The sequence below is a fragment of the Arvicanthis niloticus genome, chromosome 1 (genome assembly GCF_011762505.2).
Source record: "Arvicanthis niloticus isolate mArvNil1 chromosome 1, mArvNil1.pat.X, whole genome shotgun sequence".
NCBI classification, from domain to species: Eukaryota; Metazoa; Chordata; class Mammalia; order Rodentia; family Muridae; genus Arvicanthis; species Arvicanthis niloticus.
This window is the reverse complement of record NC_047658.1, coordinates 53,125,242-53,145,098: the sequence shown is the minus strand read 5'-3', so window position 1 is coordinate 53,145,098 and position 19,857 is coordinate 53,125,242. Positions and strand designations below refer to the sequence as shown.

Below are 19,857 nucleotides of genomic sequence, written 5' to 3'. Positions count from 1 at the left end.
AGCCTCCGGAGCAGCACTGAAGGGGAGGGCACGTGACCACGTGGAGCGCCGTGCAGCGCTGTGGAGCGTCTTCAGAGTAGAAGCCCCAAGAACTCGCAGTGCAGAGGGATGATATGGGAGTGGAGAAAGCACAGAGCTGCCTCCTGCTGCCGGATGGACTCCACCCATCCTTAGGCTCAACCCTTCCTCTTTCCCTGGGAAGGCTTAGACAAGGACAGAGGGTTTGGATAGGAAGTGGACCTTAAAATGTTCATGGGTTAGAAGCTTTGTTCTCAAAGCGGCTATGTTCAAAAGTGAGGATCTGGAGAAGTGACTGGACGGGTAGAGCGCTCAGATCTTATGAATGAGAATCATTTGGAGGGTATGTCTTGTCCCTGGACCCTTTCTTCTCATCTCTCTCTGCTTCCTGGCTGCCCCCAAAATGAGAAGCTTTCCTCCATTTTGTGCTCCCCCACTACCACCATGCTTCCACCACAGGCCCAAGAACAAAAGAGCTCCCTGTTTGTGGACTGAAACTAAAGTAGACATTCCCTCCCTTTCAGCAGCTTATCTCAGGGATTTGTCAAAGCAACAGAATTTTAATAGGATAACCTCCAGGCCCACCATCAAATCGGACACCAGATTCTAGAAGCATGTCAAGAGATTCGAGTTTATCAAAGAGGCCTCCTCATCCCCTCCTAGTGACCCAGCACTACAGATGTACCCTAAGGAGAAAGCCGCTCCATCTTTGTGTGAATTTGTGCCTTTAAAAAACACATATGAGTATTTTGCCTGCATGTATGTCTGTGCACCATGTGTGTACCTGGTGTCCACAGAGGCCAGAAGAGGGTGTCATATCTCCTAGAGTCGGAGTTACACAGGGTTCTGAGCTGCCATGTGGGTGCTAGGAATAGAACCTAAGACCTCTGGAAGAGCATCCAGTGCTCCTAACTGCTGATCCAACTCCCTAACCCCTGGGCATGTCTTTTTATACCAACAGACTGGGGAAATTCCTGAAAACCAAAACAGACGTGGAACTCTCTGCACAGCCTGAGTTTGAAGACCAGACCTTGGACTTCTCTGACGTGGAGCAGCTGATGGACTCCATCAATAGCATTCCAGGTGTGACTCTGGCCTGTGTATCTTCACAGCAGCTCAGAGAGAGAGAGAGAGAGAGAGAGAGAGAGAGAGAGAGAGAGAGATATTTGTGACAACATGAATGGATAGTATAGTGAGTGAAATAAACCATTCACAGAAAGATAAACACTGCTGGAGTCTCCTTCCGTGAGGGCCTGAGGTAGTCAAACTCACAGAATTAGAAAACAGAATGATGGCAGGCCAGGACGGGGGAGGACTGCTCAATGAGTAGGGCTTAGTTCTGCACCTCAAATAAGTCCCAGATATGTGCTGGACAAGCACAGCACCTGGAGTTAACAGTATGGTATCCATGGTATCCGGCACTGCATGTATGGTAAGGGATAGATCAGATGCTAGATCATGTTCCCACCTCTCTCTCCCTCTCTCTCTCTCCCTCCCCCCTCTCTCCCTCCTCCTCCCCCTCTCCCTCTCTCCCTCCCATCCCCCTCTCTGTGTACATGGATGGAGGCTAGAGAGTGACATCAGGCGTCTTCCTCAATTGTTCTGCACTCGTGGTTTGAAAGAGGGTCTCACAGTCTCTCCCGGGTTGTCAAGACTGTCCGGACAGTAAGCTGCAGGGATCCTCCTATCTCAAAGGCATATATAAATGCCTGGCTTTTTATGTGGGTGCTGGGGATCCAAACTCAGGTCCTCGGGCTGATTTGGCCAGCAGTTTACTGAGCCGTCTCCCAGCTCAGGCTTCTTTCCTCGTCTAAGGATCAGTAGCGTTCCATTGAGCAGTACCCCATGCCTACGCTTTCTTTCTCCATTGATCTGTTGATGGACATTAGCTTGTTCTCTTATCTTGGCCAATGCGAATAAGGCTACCATGAAATAACTGCGCAAAATATCTACAATTCTGATTTCAATTCTTTTGGATATATACCTAAATGTAGGATTACTGACCCATTTGACAGTGTCTTCTCTCCCTCACTCCTTCTGTGGTGCTGGGGACTGAACCCAGTAACTCACACATGCTATGCAAGTACCATATCTCTGAGCTACATTCTCAGACCCTCTGTTTTTTAAGCTGAGGTCTCACTGTGCTGCCCAGATGCCCTTGCACCCTGGCCTCCTGGGTGTGATGTCACAGGCACCACAGGTTCCTTATTAACTTTTTGGTGGTTTGCCTTGCTATTTTCCACAATGGTTGTACAAAGGTACGTTTCCCTGGCAGTACACAGGGCTTCCCATTCTCCAGATCCTTTGCTTTCTGAACATGGCTGTTCTAGCAGGTGGGAGAAGATAGCTCACTATGGCTTTTTGAGTTTGTTCATGTGTTGTTTTTAGTTTTGTTGAGACAGGTCTAACTGTACCCAGGCTACCTCAGAACTCATCCTGTGGCCCTGGCTTACCTCACAGTTGTGATCCTTCTGCCTCAGCCTCCCAGGTCCTGGGATTACAGCCACATACTAGCACATGTGGTACTCAGGTTATGGTTTTGTTCTGCATTTCCCTCATCATGAGTGATACTGAGCATCTGTTCATCCTCTTGGTGGCAGATTTGTGTGTCTTCTTTAGACTAAGCCCTGGTAGAGTCCTTTGCTGGTTTTAAAGTGACGTTATTTAGGGGCTTGTCTGCTTTGTTTGCCACTGAGTTTCGGAGGTTCTTCAGTGTTTTGAATATCAGATACAAATACCTCCCACCTATCCTCTACCAGCACCAGGCATGCACACGGTACACAGACACACATGCAGACAGAACACCCACACACACAGAATCATACAATAAAACAAGAAGTGGCCTCTCCCATCCCACTTCTGCACATAGAGCTCCTCAGTGCTGCTCTCTCTCTTTTCCTCTTGTAGCTCCCTCTGCTCCAGTGATAAATCCCCAGGCACCCAACTCAGCCACCGGCTCTTCAGTCCGTGTGTGCTGGAGCTTATACTCTGACGACACTGTGGAGAGCTATCGGCTGTCCTATAGGCCAGTGCAGGACAGCTCATCTGGCAAGAACCAAGCAGGTAAGGCCTAGGGCCTGAAAGAGCTGCTGCAGCCGAATAGAATGCTTCGGGAAATGGCCTCTTGCTCTCTGGTAGCAGCTCTGCCCCACCCCCACCAGGAAAATGGTTTGTGTTAGCTAGGGCTAGGCCACCCATCAGACCTCCTGTGAGCGGTGTATTTGTATTAACCATTTGTTAGTTAGTTCTCTTGTTGCTGTGAACAAATGTCAGCTGAGAAACAACTTTCGGAAGGAACCGTTCATTTTGGCTCACAGTTTGAGGATACAGTCCACCATTGAAAGAAGGGCATGGTAACAGGGGCAGGAGGCGGCTGGTCACACTATATCCACAGCCAAGAAGCAGAGATGAAAGCTGGTGTCTACTCACTTTCTCCTTTTCCCCTTCAGTCTGGGACCTCAGCCCACTGGATGGTGGCACCCACATTCAGGGTGGGTCATCCTCCTCAGCTAAACCTCTGTGGAAATGCCTTCATAGACACACCCAGAGGCTTGTCTCTTAGTGATTCTAAATCTTACCAAGCTGAAAAATTAGGATTGATCACCATAGCCAGCTTCCTGTTACTATAACAAAAATCTGAGATGAATAAACTTTTTCTTGTTGTTTTTATTTTTTTGAGACAGGGTTTCTTCATGTAGCCCTGGCTGTCCTGGAACAGTGTAGACCAGGCTGGCCTCAAACTCAGAGAGATCTACTTGTCTCTGCCTCCCTAATGCTGGAATTAAAGGTGTGCACTGTTACCATAAACCAATTTCTAAGGAGGAGACTGCAGTCTTAGCCTGTGGTTTTAATGACACAGTGTTATCATAGCAGAGTGTGGCAGAAAAGCTGTTCACATGTTAGCATCCACGGAGCCAAGAGAAACACGGAGGGGCTGGGTACCAATATCCCTTCCAAGGTCATGTTCTCAATAATTTAACTTCCTCCCATGAGGCCCCACCTCCTAAAGCTTTCACCTTCTAGGATCGTGGCTAAGGAACAGCCTCCAACACAGAGCTATTGGGGGCACATACTTAAACCATAACAAGGCGAGAGCAGACTGCAGAAAAACTGCTCCGCAAACCCCACAAACCACACAGTCAAGCTCCGGTCTTGCTGATAGGTCCTTCTAGTGTGAGTCGGGCCAGAGTGAGATTTCTGGGCTTGCCAGTCTCCATTTGACAGATGAGGAAGATGGAGACTCAGAGAGAATCGAGCTGTCTATGGGTCACAGTGAATTGTGGCAGAGCCAGGCTATCGGGGCACTGCTCACTGTTCTAAGCTGTGCAGGGGCCAAGTAGAGGCTCTGAGTTAAGGGAGGTTACAGCATTTCTGCCTAGGACCAGGAAGGAGGAGATTTTTTTAAAAATTATTTTTAGTATTATCTTTAATAGTTTTTAGTCCTTTTTATTATTTGAAACTTTCATACATTTATACAATGTATATTGATCATATCTGTCCACCTCACCCCCTTCCTTCAGAAGCAGCAACTACCTCCACTAGGGGTGGGGCTTCCAAGGCCCATCCCCCATCCACACTGGATTTTTGATTGGCTAGCTCTGTGCAGGTGACCACAGCTGCTGTCAGTTGATGTGTGCAGTAGCCACACCATATCAGATTTCACAGCTCTCTTCCCTGTTTACCCCCTTGAATCTTTCTGAGCCCTGTTCTTTGAACTTCCCTGGGCCTTGGTTTATCGAACATTGATAAAAGGTGACCCACCAACAGCTAAGTACTCAAAATTATTTATATATTTGTAACTGGCACTTTGACCAGTTATGAATCTCTGCATTAACCATTACCCTTTGTAAAGAGAAATTTCTCTCACCAAAGTTGGGAGCAACATGAATTTGTGGGTGCACACATAAACATTTGGAATGTAGTCTGATAACATGACCATCTATCAAAACTACAAGTGTCGCTCTTTATCAACACTCCCTACCCCCAGTTTAGTGGCTTAAAATAACACATTTATTACTTTATCATCTTATGGGTTGGTTAGAAATTCTCCAAGATCCCCCTGAGTGCAACCAGACGGACCAAGGTGGCCATATTCATTATGATTGTTAATCTCCATTGTCAATGTGAGGGATTTAAAATTACTACCGTAGCAACACTTCTCTGGCTGTGTCTATGAAGGTGTTTCCAGAAGATTTAACAGAGAGGGCAAGACCCACCCTGAATGTGAACACCACCATCCTATGGGAAGGGCTCCTAGACTGATTTAAAAAGAGAAAGCAAGCCTAGCACAGAGCTCAGCCCTGTATCCTGAGCATGGATACAACGTGAGTAGTGGCCTCATGCAGCTGCCATGTTGCCTTCCCTGCCCCGGTGGAAATAAACCCTTCCTTCCTTAAGTTGGTTCTTATCAGGTAAAAATAATCATCTCTTCTGGCCTTGACTGGGGAGCTCATGCAGAGTGGGATGAGGACTTCTTTTGAATTCTCCAGATAGTGTCCTGAGTCTTGTTCATACATAGCAAAAGCATTCCCAACAGTGTTCTGAGTGTGCTGACTTACCTGCGTGCCCGTGCATGTGCACACGCTTGTGGGGGGAGGGGGTGTTGAGGGGAGGTGGAGAGCAAGTCCCTCACTGTGTCCCAAGCCTCTTCTTGTGTTATATTTGTCACAGAACCACTTCTAAGCTGGTCACCAAGGTAAACCCCACTTCAAGGTCTAGGCTGCCAGAGCCTCTCAGCACACACTGCAGCGGGGTTGCACGGTTGTGCCTGCAGGGGAAGGAGGAATCTGCAGCCCAGGCTCCTCTTTTACAATGGGACACAGAAAAGTCCAGTGGCCTTTTAAGGTTTGAATTCTTAATTTTTTTTCTTTTTCTTCCAGAGTTCACCATGACGGTCAAAGAAACATATTGCTCGGTGACAAATCTTGAGGCAAATACCCAGTATGAGTTTTGGGTCATAGCTCAGAACAGGACTGGCCCCAGCCCCTCCAGTGAGCACGCAGTGTATATGACAGGTACTGACTGGGTTATTCATTTTCATTCAAGGGGACACAGGTGTTGCAGGATTCTAGATGTGACTGGGTTTCCCGTTTCCTTTGAAGGGTAGAAACCTTGTGTGGTTTCCTCCTGGCTGTGTTTCACTTAACACACTAGATCAATGTGCCTGGTGTGGCAGGGACATTATTTTCATGGTTGGTCTGCTACCTGCAGGCATACTGACACCGGGACTTGTCTGTATTAAGTTACTTTTCTATTGCTGTATTAAAACACCATGTCTAAGAGAACTTAAAGAAGGAAGGATTTATTTGAGATTACAGTTCTGGGGAGATGAGAGTCCCGGAGAGACATGGCAGTGGGTACATCTGCAGGAGCAGGAAACTGAAGACTCACATCTTGAACTGCAAGTGCAGAGCAAAGGGAGGGAACTTGAAATGGTGTGAATCTTTACATTCTCAAGTCCACCTAGAGTGACATACCTCCTCCAATGAGGCTACATTTCCTAAAACTCTCCAAACAGATCTACCCACTGGGAGCCAAGCACTCAACCACCCTGGGCGATGATGGATATTTATTATTCAAACCACCACAAGTCTAGTGAACATCTTCAACCCTGGAAATGTCTGAAAGGAGTCTCCAGACATTGTATTGCTGTGGTCTTTGTTTATGGCTCGGGACAAAATGGCCGGAACTGAATCTGATGGTTGCTCCATATCTCCTTTCTCCTGTGTGTAGCCCCCTCTCCCCCCTCTATAAAAACCGAGGCAATCAGAAGCTGTGAAGAGGCTGCGCTGATTTGCTGGGAGTCCGGGAACCTGAATCCTGTGGACTCCTACACAGTGGAGCTAATCCAGGCAGAGACAGCAGAGGCGTCGGGGGTAACTGAGTGAGTCTTAAAGAGTCTCTACTGCATATGCAGTGTAGGACAAGGTCACAGTTTGTGACACATAGACAGCAATCTTAATTAGGTTGCTTACGGTGCCCAAGAAGTAGCTAGGATATTATTATTGATCATGAATGTTGAATACTAGTGGTGAAACCATGTTACCTTTTTTTTTTTTTTTTTTTTTTAAATGCAGTTAAGGGCTGGGAAGTGGCAGAGTGGGTAAGAGGGCTTGCTGTGCAAGTGTGAGTGTGAGTTAGGGTCCCCAGCCCATGAAAAAAGCTGGGTGTGAATCCTCAGTGTAACCCCCATATATAGCAGGTAGAAACAGAGGAGCACTTGGTCTTACTGGCTGCTAGCCCAACTCCAGAGTCAATGAGAGACCCCTTCTCAAAGGAATAAAAACAACAATAAAAGCAATCAATTCAGTCATGGTGGTGCACATCTGTAATTCTAGCACTTGGGAGGTGGAGGCAGGAGGATTGGCAATTCAAGATCATCCTTGTCTTTATAGCTAATGAAAGCCCAGCATGGGTCTGAGACCCTGCCTTTAAAAAGAAAAGATTTCCTTTCAATTCCTGTACAAAGAATCAATCACTGAGAGCCACATGGTACTGGAGAACTAGACAGACACATTTCTTGCCCTAAGGAGCTCATAGTGCAGGGAGGAAAATAAGTATAGGCAAACCAATACACTACAAGAAACACACAACTCAGGAAAAGAAAGACATACAATGGAGAGAAAGGTAGTGGAGGCAGGCCTGTGTTTTGATAGCTGTTTAAACTGAGTCCTGAGTGGAAGGCAAGAGTCTTCTGGGGAGAGAGAGGAAAGGCTTCCTGGCCATGACCTTGGGGACAGGAGTGGGCTGGATGCCCTACAGGAGCTAGAGCATGGGAGAGAAGGGCACAGGAGTGACAAAGGAGACTCAATGTACAGTACAGTGTACAAAGGATACAGAACACTGTCTGGAGCCTTCTCCACTCATCTGAGAGTGAGAGGCCTTCACAAGTCTGTGAGGAATTGGACATGGTGGCCACCAGGGCCTATGGGTCCCAGGAGTCTACTGCATGGCACCACAGAGGAAGGGTGGCTGCTCAGACTTATAGCCAGGTAGTCAGGCCTAAAGCTTACAGGTCAAGGACTTATCCAGCTGGACCACCCAGCCCCTGCCATGGAGTCCAGGGTAGCTCTGCTGGGGACTGCGGGTGCACTGAGCTGTGTCATGAGAACAGAAAAGGCCTCTGAGGCTAGCCCCTAGGGAGGCTGTGCAAGAAAGCTGTGAACTTACTGGATGGGGCAGAGTGCAGAATGCTCTTCCCACAGGGAACCTTCTAGAAAAAATTGCATAAATTATACTGAGCGAATACACTTGAAAGCAGGGACATGGAGGGAAGCCCTGGCATGTCTACATTATCTCTGTGGGAATGGCAAAGGCCTGGGAGGAATATTTTTGGCTCTTTTCATATGACCAAGGATGATAAGGCATCATGTATATTCCTTCGATGCACTTGCATTTGCTTAAGCTAACTGTAAACGTCACCTCATGTTTGCTTGCTTAACAGAAATGAGACGTGCTTTGTTTGCACTACTTGAGCTCAGATGTTCAGAGTCCCCTGGTTATCCCACACAGATCTTTGGCGTTTTCCTTTGATCCACAGAGACTTATCCTGGCTGGCTGGGGCTGGTTGAGAGCCTTGGAGCCCAACATATATCTGATTCATCTGTTCTTGCCGAGATCTGTGCGACTATAACCGCAGCAAAGCTGAAGATAGAAGTCAGGGGAGGGGTCCAGTGATTCAGACCACCATAGCAATTCAAGTTTCCTTCGCTGTTTATAATAACCTGGGATTGGGCCAGTCCATAATGCTGGAGCCCTCAGAGGACAGGTCAGCAACTTGGGTGATCTGAGGTGCTGCTCACTCTCGCAGACCAAACTGAATCATGTTCCCATCACTGAACGAAAGGCTATAGCTTCTTCACAGACTATGGCTCTTCTTTTCTCTCTCACTCATCCTGTACCAACAACCCTTCCCTCTCCAGCTCCTACTTTCTCCTTCCTGCCACAGGACCTTTGCACACATGCCTTCTGTGCAGGAGGCTACTCTATCCCCTTTGACCCAGTTACCTTCTATTCACTCCTCAGAACTCAGCTTGAAAGTCACCGCCACCCTTCCACACTGTAGCACATGCAGGCTTCTCATGAATACCCTGGGGTTCTCTGGAGCAATGCCTCTCTTCCCATACAGACTGCAGGTTCTCTGGGAATAGGGGTTATGTGCAGTCTCCCAGGGCATATAGCATCTGGGATGGAGGGAACTTGGTTAATCTACTGAATGAAAAAACAGAAGTGTCCCTCTGGCCCAGAGTTGCAGCCTCCAAGATGACATCCTGTTCTAATGTCTGTACTTGGGCACCATCCTGAAGACTTCTGTTGTCCATTTCAGTTGACTGGAAATGGGTGTGACAACCACAGAAATCCAGATGGTGTAACGAGCTTGTGTTTCCACACAGTCCAACTGAAATGAATTGCATTATTCTCTGTGGCAGTTGTCTTAAACAAAGTCATCTGTTCATAGACGTTCATATGCTGAAAGGTTTCTATGGGTCCAGGACTAACTATCCTCCAAGTTAGTGTACTTGGTCCTGCTTTCAGAGAGGTCATTGCCCTAACATGGCCAGAGACAGATTGGTGCATACTCCACAAATGCTCCAGTAGACACATTGAGCAGTGTTGGGTGCTTGGGAATCTTGGCTGGGGAGCTTGGAAGGGAGACAGCCAGACTCAGACCGGCAAGCATGCTGTGAACTGTGGGAGGCCTGCCCAGGGAGCTGAGCTGCTGTGGGTCAGAGGACAGTGAGTGTGAAAAGGGTGGCTGATGCCTGGCTCCTGCTGACAGTTGCTCTGCTTCTGTGCATAGATCTGTTGTAGGCATCCCAACCTGTGAATCCCTGATACAGCTGCAGCCTAGACACAGCTACACGATCTACGTTCGAGCCCTCAATGTGGGGGGCACCAGTGCCAGAAGTGAGCCTGCTACAGTGCACACCACAGGTCTGTAAGCCAGCCACACTCTCGGGACTCAAAATTAGCCACCTTGTTGCAGATTCGGTGCTGCTAAGAGTGCATCAGGAAACATGACTATCACATTATGGGCAGATCGGACATCAAAGGGGCTCCTGAGTCACCATCAAAGCCCCATAGAGCTTGAGTTGTCTGAGCTAGAACTCAAGGCTTTTCTCCATGCCCCTCAAGTACCAGAGGCTATCCCATTTGGTCTGGGTGGTCTATATACTTCTTACCTCATGGGTTGTTTGGTTTTGTTTTTTGAGATGGGGTTGTACTCTGTGACTCAGGCTGATCTCAAACTCAATATGTAGTCAAGCTGACCTGGAACTCAAGGTGATCCTTCTGCCTCAGCCTCTCCAGTGCTAGGCATTACAGGTGTGAGCCAGCATACCTGCTTTGGAAGAGGGTTTTATGACATTCTCAAGAACAGTCTAAATAGCTATAGCCAACTCCCTGCTTCTGCTGTCAGGAGCACCTCCCCTGCTAGAAGCCAACTGAGTCTCCACTGTTCAGTCTCCTCCCTGCCTCCCTGCCTCCATGCTCCATCTGACCGTCCTGGGTGCTGACATCCCTTCCCATATGCCTTCACTATGTCGGAGAACTGACATGTCCCAAGTCCAAGTCCTAAGTGAGCAGAGACCTCAATTAGAAACATCTGCTGCAAAGCCCCGCCCCCAGCCTTCCCCCTCCCCTCCCCCACCCCCCCCCTCCCCCATGCCCCCCATCCCCCACCCCCTGCAATGCTACAGCTCAGCATCCTGAGCTTCACTGCAACCTCCAAACGCCTCCCAGAGCAATCCAGTTCAAGCCAGCTGAGCGGGTGGCCTCCAGGTAAGCCGCAGAAGCAGAGAGCCTAGCCAGTGTTTGGGAACAAATGTCCCTTGACTGAGCTCTTTCACTGAAACACACTGTGCCTCTGTGCCCGGTTCCATTGGCAGGAGGAGAGGTCTGTGAGCACCACATTCATATTCCAGCCACGCAGATGGGAAGAGCAAGCTGGGTGTTTTGAAATTACAGATGCTTGCTCTAAAAAAAACAAATGAACAACACTGAGAGCAGAACAAAGGCACAGCCAGTTCCGTTTTCTTTCAGAGGCTGAGGCAGGAGAATTGCTACAAGTTCAAGGGCAGCTTATGAGACAAAGTGGTTGCTGAGGAGCCTGTGCTACAGTATGAGATCCTGTTTAAAAACCAATAACAAAAACCAAATTCCCTCAATTTGGTTTTCCTTGGCAAGGTTAGAAATTCCTACTCAGGTCTAAACACTCAGATCCTACAAATTAAAAACCGTGTGTCTGGGATCGGAGAGGTGAGGAGTTTAGTCTGACTTCTATTGTCTGTCTACAGCCTACTTTTTTTTTTTTTTTTTTTTTTTTTTTTTTTTTTTGGTTTTTTTTTCGAGACAGGGTTTCTCTGTGTGGTCCTGGCTGTCCTGGAACTCACTTTGTAGACCAGGCTGGCCTCGAACTCAGAAATCCACCTGCCTCTGCCTCCCAAGTGCTGGGATTAAAGGCGTGCGCCACCACTGCCCGGCCTACAGCCTACTTCTTAACCACCTGCGCCACAGTTTCCTCATCTATGAAATTGGGACAGTAACACCCCTATCTAGGCACAGACATAAGGGCTAAGGGAGAGAAGATGTACAGATTGCATGGCACTAATTGTACAAGTCCTGCCCCACAGTAGTGGCCACCCTAGTCACAGGTTGATCATGACTGCCGGGCAGGGTTTCTGTGCATCCATCGGGAAGAAGCCACATGCTTGGGTAATGCTCCTAGACCATGCTGTAAAGTCTGCAATAACAGGCTGGGGCTTCTCGATGTTCCCTCCCTCCACAGGAAGCTACTTCCAATTGAACAAGGACACCTGCCATCCCTGGCTGACCATTTCTGAAGACGGGTTTACAGTGGTTCGAAGTGAGAAGAAACGTTTCAGAAGGGAGCTGCCACCTAGCAAGATGCAGTTTACCAGGTATCTGACTGCCTCCCCAACCCCCATGGAGCATTTGAGAAGCCCTAATGCCACTGTTATTCAGAGGAAGCCGGATTATGACAAAAGGATGCAGTTGGTGACAGGGACCCAGAAGAGGAGAAGACTGTGGTGGCCTCTGCCCAGGGAAGTCCCAGGCTGTGAGCACTGTGGGATGTGGCCGGGCTACCAGGTCACACAGCACAGGGACAGACACCAGGCACTGAGTACTTTCTCCTGTTGCTGTCATGGTTTCCCCTTAGTCCAGCGGTTCTCAATGTGTGAATTGAGACCCCTTTGGCAGACAAATGACCCTTTCACAGGGGTCACCTAAGACCATCACAAAACACAGATGTTATGATTCATAACAGTAGCAAAATTACAGTTATAAAGTAGTAACAAAAATAAGTTTATGGCTGGGGTCACCACAACTTGGGGAGCTGTATTAAAGGTCACAGTGTTAGGGAGGCTGAGAACCACTGCCTTAGGTTTTGTCTTCTCCAAAGAGAGAATTCAGCCAAGAGACACAGTTCTGGCACAAGTTCATTCGGGAAAACAATTCATGGCTGCCAAGCTGGAGGGAATGACCCCAGCACGGTGGATTCTTTTGCAGTTCTTAATGAGTTTTATGAATACTTATGAGGCAGGTGGCTTGTTCCTAAGGGAAAGGTGACCCTTCTTTCTCTGCCACATCATAGAGGACCAGATCTCCATTTTAGGGTATGTATTCTGAGCCTGTAGAAAAGCCAAGAGGATTCAGAACCATGACACAAGTGATACATGAAGTCAGGTGTTCTTAGGATTCAGACATTTTGTTAACCCACATGCCTGACAGTTGAGGAAGCATCCTGGCTACTTAGTTTCTGGTGTGGCAGGAAGAACTAACTCTAGCTCAAAGATGTTTGCCACTCTGCCCTCCAGGAAACAGAGGGTCCCGGGCTTCCTCAGAGCTAGTTTGTTTGCTGGCCCCATCACCCTCATACCAAAGATCACATCACCCTTAGACCCGAGCAGCAGGGTGGGCCAGATCTAAAGTAGGTGCAGAAAACTGTCTTTGCACTTACACAAGACCTGAGGGCAGGGGTTACCTGTGGGGTGTCTGTCTGTACAGCCTGCTAGCTCCTTCCAGAGCTCAGTACATTATTCTTCTTTCTCCAAGGAGTTATGAGGCTTAAAATAAGGGCTACTGTACAATAGGGAGAAAAATAAGAGCAACAGAAGAAAAGGGACAAATGAACTCCCAAGGCTGAATCAATTTCCGAGCTTAAAACAGTAAACATAGCTTCTCTGTTTCCCAGTAGTCAGGGCAAAAGTTAAGAGTTCAGAGGGTCTGCTGAGGAAGAAAGTGGCTCTCCTGTCCTCGGCAGCAACCAGGGACAGCTCCACACTGCCAGCTATACTAACCCGAGAAGGTCTTTATTCAGGTAAAGCCTGTAATCAATCACAGACAGTTTCAGGATAAGTCAGTATTAGGCTAACACTGGAGTTAACCTTCCTAAGAGAGGCTTTCCCTGTAGATTAAGCATGGGTGGAGAGGCAGGTGGAGAAGGTTTAAGAACAGAACAGTTGGATGTACTTAAGGAGGTGCACGTACTCTCCCGTAAGTGGGTTTTCAATTTATTTTGAGGATCTCATGTAGCTATGGATGTGCCTGAATGTCTCACCTTCATGCCTCTGCTTCCCAAGCCTTACAGTGACGTGGTTCACCAGCATATCTGACTCTGGAAAATGCTTTTTTTTTTTTTAACGATGTATTTATTTTATGTATATAAGTACACTGTCACTATCTTCAGACACACCAGAAGAGGGCATCAGATCCCATTACAGATGGTTGTGAGCCACCATGTGGTTGCTAAGAATTGAACTCAGGACCTCTGCAAGAGGAGCCAGTGATCTTAACCGCTGAGCCATCTCTCCAGCCCCTGGAAAAATGCTTTATGATAATCTTTTTTTTTTTTTATTCTGCTTCTTGAGTCATGGGAGAATTTAAGAGCCATTGTCTTGGCTGTGAGGGAGTCCAGCTGAGTTAGCCCCATTTTAATCTCCAGTTCTAGTGGATCTGGCATGGCTGTGCTGTGTGCAAGGGGGGAGGGGGGAAGTATTGTCAAGCAGGCACATGTCAGGCATATGAAGGAGGAGGCAGAGGTACATAAGGCATCCTTGGAGCCTGACCTAGCATGCTTTCTACTGCTGTCATCACTACCAAGAGCAGCTTCCGCCTTCCAGTCTCTGTGGAGAGAAGTCAGGGCAGGAGCCTGGAGGCAGGAACTGAAGCAGAGACCATGGAGGAACAGTGCTTATTGGCTTGCTCCCCGTGGCTCACTCAACTAGCTCTCTCAACTAGCTTTCTTACGCAACCCAGAACTGCCCACAGTGGCCTGAACCCTCTCACATCAAACACCAACAAGAGAATCCCACACGAAGTTGCTCATAGGCTAATCTGAGGGAGGCACTTCCTTAGTTGATGCTCACTCTTCCCAGATAACCCTAGTTTGTGTCAAGTTGACAAAAAAAAAAAAAAAAAAAAAAAAAAAAAAAAAAAGCCAACCAGCACAGAGCCCCTGTGGAGGATTTCTTGGGAGGGCTGTGTTTGGGGGGCTGACAGAGTAGGTATGTGCTTTGCACATGCACGTGCACATGCACAAACATATACACATACATGCCAAGAAGACCCTCTCTACAGAACTACATGCAAACAGGTTGGCAGGCCTGCAGTACAGGCCCATACTAGGAAGAGGTAGAGGCAAAGCAGGAAAATTTAATAAATTAGTGCTCTTGGAGTTCTATTCCTTAGATGGTAAGAATTATTGGAGGACTCAAAGCAGAGCCAGATCCCTATTGGATTTATATTTCAGAAAGAGCACAGTCCATGGAAAGGTTAGAGACAGGAGGGGCAGAGACTGGTAGATGGGACCCAGGGAGCCCTGAGTAAGCAGCAGAAGGGTGGGTGAGAGATGCCCACACATCCAGCAGATGTTTAGGGAAGAAAACCAGTTTGAGGGCAGTAAAGGAGGAGTGAGGGACTGTATGGCCACTGTCATGAAGTGCTAGATGTGTTCAGTCATCAAGACATTTCTAGGGACAGGTGCTCATCCATCCCATTTGACAGATGAGAGAACTGAGGCACAGAGGAATAACTTGCCAAAGGATATTGTAAAAGGTTTGAGTTAAATTACAAGTTGAGTCTGTAGCTACTATGGTGCTCCTATTGCCTCTCTTGGGTTTTTAGTGACATACGTGTGGAGTCCAGAGGACAATCTCAGGTGTTCTTGGGAGCCATCCACCTTGGTTTTGAGACATGGTTTTACTAGGCTGGGGCTCAGCTAGCAGGCTAGACAGGCTGGTCAGTGAGCCCTAGAGCTGCCACAAGGCCACAGCAGGTTTATGCCTGCCTTCCTTACTTCCTTTTTCAAGACATTCTTTCTCTGTGTAACCCTTACTGTCCTGGAACTCATTCTGTAGAGCAAGCTGGCCCTGAACTCATTAAGAGATCCCCCTGCCTCTGTCCGGGATTAATATGCTGGGATTAAAGGAGTGCACCACCCAGCTACTTTATGTATTTTTAAATTATATTATTTTGTGTGTACAAGTGTTAGCCTGCATGTATATCTGTGCACTGCATGTGTGTCTGGTGCCCACAGGGTCCAAAACAATGTCAGATGCCCTGGAACTGGAGTTACAGACTTCTGAGCTGCTGTGGGGGTGCTAGGAAGCAAACTTGGTGGTTAAGTTACTACTGAGCTATCTCTCCAGCCCCCTGCTTTATTTTTCACATAGGTTCTGAGCCTTGAACTCAGATCCTTATGCTTACAAGGCAAGGACTTTATTCATCAAACTATGTCCCCAGCTGCTCAGTAATGAGTCTGTTAATTAAAAGGGAAGATCTCAAGCATGTCCTCCAAGTGGCAGTTCCCCATTGGCTGTCATTGTCTGCATCACCAATCTCTAGGTTCTCAGGCAGGCTTCAGTTTGGCCTTCATGTGGAAGTAGACACCACCCTGGCAGCAGGCCCTTTCTGTTCCTCCTACAAAGGTTTGGCTTGCACAGGATGTTGAATTGGATGTTCACTTTGGAGGTTCTGGTGTGATCCAACTTGCAAGGGAAACCTTCCTCTGTGGAGCCCTTTGCTGTACACGGAAATGCCTGAGTGGTCGGTGGTTCCAGGGGAGGGCTAGGGCTTCATTTTGATGACAGGGAAGGAATGTGCTCTCTTGCTTTTGGGTCACCCTCTGAATTTTTTTTCAAAATGTTGTATATCAATCTCATTACTGTTGTGTGTGTTGTGCATGTGTGTACAGATAAACATGTGCCATGGCATGTCGGGGGTGGGGTGGAGGACAACACTGTGGAGGTGACTCTCTCCTAACACCTTCTGTGGGATCTGGGGGATGGGACTCAGGTAGCCAGGCTTGTCCAGCAAACCCTGTCCAGCAGCCCAACCTCTGGAGTCTTGTCGCCCCCTAACATAAAGGGTACCTCAGAGATCCTTCTGGCCAGTCACAAACTTCAAGCACATGGTGCCTTGACTGCTGTGCTGCAAGTTCTCAGTGCCTCCCATCTTGCAGTCTATCTGCCTTCATTACTCGAAATGCCTTAGCCATTTTAGAGACACAACAGAACCTGTTCTGTAGGTTTTACTGTTACTTCATCCACGTTACATACCAGTCGATGTAATATTCCAGTCATCAGCATTAGCTATCCTTGTGGCACTGCAGTGAAATACGTCCCCACCTTTTGATAGAACCCAGAGTCTTATGCATGCTACATAAGAACTCCAATACCCCAGCCCAGCCTGTGCTTTTACCCTTTTTAAAACCAGGTGTGTTGCTGTCATGGGAAATCTGATTCCGGTCCGAGGACGCCATTACTGGGAGGTGGAAGTGGGTGAACATTTGGACTACACTGTTGGTGTGGCCTGTGAAGATGTCCCTAAACAGGAAGACCTGGGAGCAAACTGCTTGTCCTGGTGCATGAGGCATACATTTGCCTCCACAAGGTAAAGTCAATCCGGACACCCACATCGAGGATTTGAAAGATGAAAGCGTTTTACTGACAGTAATCAAGGCACACACGTTTGCTTAGAAAACAGTCTCAGGTATGGTGAGAGTTGTTGCCACCCACCTCACCTGAAAGAGAAAGAGCATCTAAAGCTCACCATGTGTTCTCCAGGTACCAACGGTGTCCTATACTTGTTTTTCCCTTGAGTCAGGGTCTTAACAGTGTAGCCCTGGCTAACCTGGAACGCACTATGTAGACCAAGCTGGCCTCAAGACTCAAAGAAATTCATCTGCTTCTGCCTTCCAAGTACTGGGATTAAAGGCATTTTCCACCAGGCCCGGCCCATACTCTCCTGTACTTTTATAGGACAAAGGCTGTCCTCGTAGCAGTTGGATCATCCAATCCACCCACTGTGGATGATCAGAGCTTGGCTTCCAACCCAGGCAGTCTGGCTCTAGCAGCGCAGACCTTAAGCTCCTGTATTCCAGCCTCAGAGCTGCTGTGGAAGCCATTCCATCTTAAGTCAGTGTGGCTGAGGGTTCCCATGACCACAGCTTCTGCCACCGAGTACTACATGGACTAGTCCTGCATGGAATGGTCCCACATGCACAGAGGGATAAAAATCCCAGAGTCCTGGCTGATGCACGAAATGCTTAGACTTACACACAGCCATGGCAACCACCTTCCTTTACCTGGAAACTTGCAAAACACATAGGCGTGACCCTGAGGCCCCTATCAGCACCTTTTAAAAGACTTAGCCTCTAGCCAGTGGTGGTGGTACAGCACTTGGGAGGCAGAGGCAGGTGGATCTCAGAGTTCAAGGACAGCCTGGTCTACAGAGTAAGTGAGTTTTAGGACAGCCAGGGTTACACAGAGAAACCCTGTCTTAAAAAGCAAACAAAGAAAAGTCATGTCCCAGCATTAAGAGAACATTGGCCTTCCCCCAGAGAGTGAGTGGATTAGACTGGACTCTGCTAACCATGAGAACCATTTTAGGAATGCAAGAACCACTCGAAGTGAAGCCAAAAGACACCAAAGGCCTCTTCTGTTTAGAAAGAACAAGGGTCAGAGTCAAACCAGGAAGGTAAAGGAAGCATGGGAGTCAGTGTGTAACAGGGGAGTTGGGAGCGAGGTGAGGTAAATTTTGGCTGCTAGAATGATGAAGGAAAGCAAGGGTGGGGCCGATAGAAGTTTCTAGCAATCATGTTGGGGAGCAGGGTGGGGGGGAAGAAGAAAGAAGCCATGTGAAGATGAGGACAGGCTTCATAGTTTTGGTTCATGGTCTTGAGTCTGTTGGTAGAGAGAAGGGACTCATTTGCTTTCTGGTAGCTGCTCAGTTTACAAGAGTGAGGAGGGTGAGCTGAGATGGAGACCAGCTGCCTGACACTGAAGTGCTGACCTAGGGAGTCTCAGTCAATATACCAGACAAGTGGGTCGTCAGATGTCTGCATGTCCTGTTGCTAAGTTTGATTCTGACCTTTTTCAAAGCACACAGGATACATAGCTAAAGGGGTTCAGGTCGTGCTCAGCATTTACCTGTGACAGCCAGTGACCACAACTCCAGCTCAGTAGCAAGTGTAAGAACTGGAGCCCTGGTTCAGGTTGCAGAGAAGGCTTATGTTCTTTGTTTGTTTGTTTGTTTGTTTTTTCCAGACAGGGTTTTTGTATAGCCCTGCCTATCCTGGAACTCACTCTGTAGACCAGGCTGGCCTCAAACTCAGAAATCCGCCTGCCTCTGCCTCCCAAGTGCTGGGATTAAAGGCGTGCGCCACCACCGCCCGGCTGAGAAGGCTTATTTTCATGAAGGCCCATAAGGCTCCCTCATTTCCAATGTCTTTACTCCGATGAGTCACACACTGGCTTCTAATGTTTCCTTTCAGTGCAAACTCTGACGCAGCGGAAGTTTATGGTTCTGTATAAAAACTTATTAGGTGCAGAGTTCATTCCAGAGGAAAGCCAGAGACTGTGTTTTAGGACAAATGTTAGAAAGTATTCTGAAAATGTCATGTTACTTGTTAGTCACTGACTACAAGAAAAGGACAAAACAATAGGAGTATGAATCAAGTCAGTATAAAACACTCTCCAAACAATCGCCTATAGTTCCCAAACCTTTGTTGTATCAACATTGAATTTTTAGGCATCAGTATGAGTTTCTGCACAACGGGACAACTCCAGACATCAAGATCACAGTTGCTCCAAAGAAGATTGGTGTCCTGCTAGACTATGAGAACTCCAAGCTGTCCTTTTTCAATGTGGACATTGCTCAACACCTATACACATTTAGCTGTCAGCTCCACCAATTTGTGCACCCCTGTTTTTCCTTGGAAAAGTCTGGATGCCTAAAGATCTGCAATGGCATTTCAAAGCCAAAGCATGTCACTTTCTTTTAGGCCCTTCTGATATCTCCGCTCTTCCTTCTGTCCTGTCCCTCAGCCACCCTCACCTCGCTGGCTGAACTTGGTATTCAAGATGCCTACTGCCAGCAGAAGCTAAAGCTCACAGTAGTGTCAGTAGATGGTGGACTGAACCCATTTCACCTGATGTGATTCATTCTGTGTGCTGTGCCCCAAAGATGCTAGGGGAGCCTTTATCAGGCCAGGCTGTCAAATGAGGGCTCTTGTGGGGTCGAACTCTTGTAGTGTCGAATTGCAGTTTGTAGATATGTTAAGTATTTTGAGTCTTCTAAACTTATAGACCTAGGGAGAGGGTCAGGGAGATCATGATGGCGTCAGCAGCCCCTGTACATTTGTGACATTTCACTGTTTACCAAGAACAGACTAGGAAAGGCAAGAAACTCTACAGAAAAATAAGGAAGTCAGGTGCCCATCTCAAGGCTATGGTGGTAGACTGAATAAGAATGGTTTCCATAGGCTTACATATTTTAATGTGTAGTGGAGGGGCTAGGGTGGCTTTGTAGATCAGAATA

General features: G+C 47.7%; 1 protein-coding gene across 2 annotated transcripts in view; it reads left to right on the top strand.

Annotated features, from left to right (window-relative positions):
- The window catches only part of Fsd2 (fibronectin type III and SPRY domain containing 2), a 33,010-nt gene extending 13,678 nt beyond the window's left edge, over positions 1–19,332 (top strand). For both annotated transcript variants that reach the window (XM_034513040.2, XM_076936914.1), the window contains exons 6-13: positions 980–1,101; positions 2,926–3,081; positions 5,898–6,032; positions 6,751–6,901; positions 9,818–9,951; positions 11,804–11,936; positions 16,753–16,929; positions 19,069–19,332. In XM_034513040.2, the coding sequence (XP_034368931.1) occupies positions 980–1,101; positions 2,926–3,081; positions 5,898–6,032; positions 6,751–6,901; positions 9,818–9,951; positions 11,804–11,936; positions 16,753–16,929; positions 19,069–19,321 (1,261 nt within the window). In that variant the 3' untranslated portion in view covers positions 19,322–19,332. The remainder of the gene's footprint in view (positions 1–979; positions 1,102–2,925; positions 3,082–5,897; positions 6,033–6,750; positions 6,902–9,817; positions 9,952–11,803; positions 11,937–16,752; positions 16,930–19,068) is intronic.
- Positions 19,333–19,857: the final 525 nt, after the last annotated feature.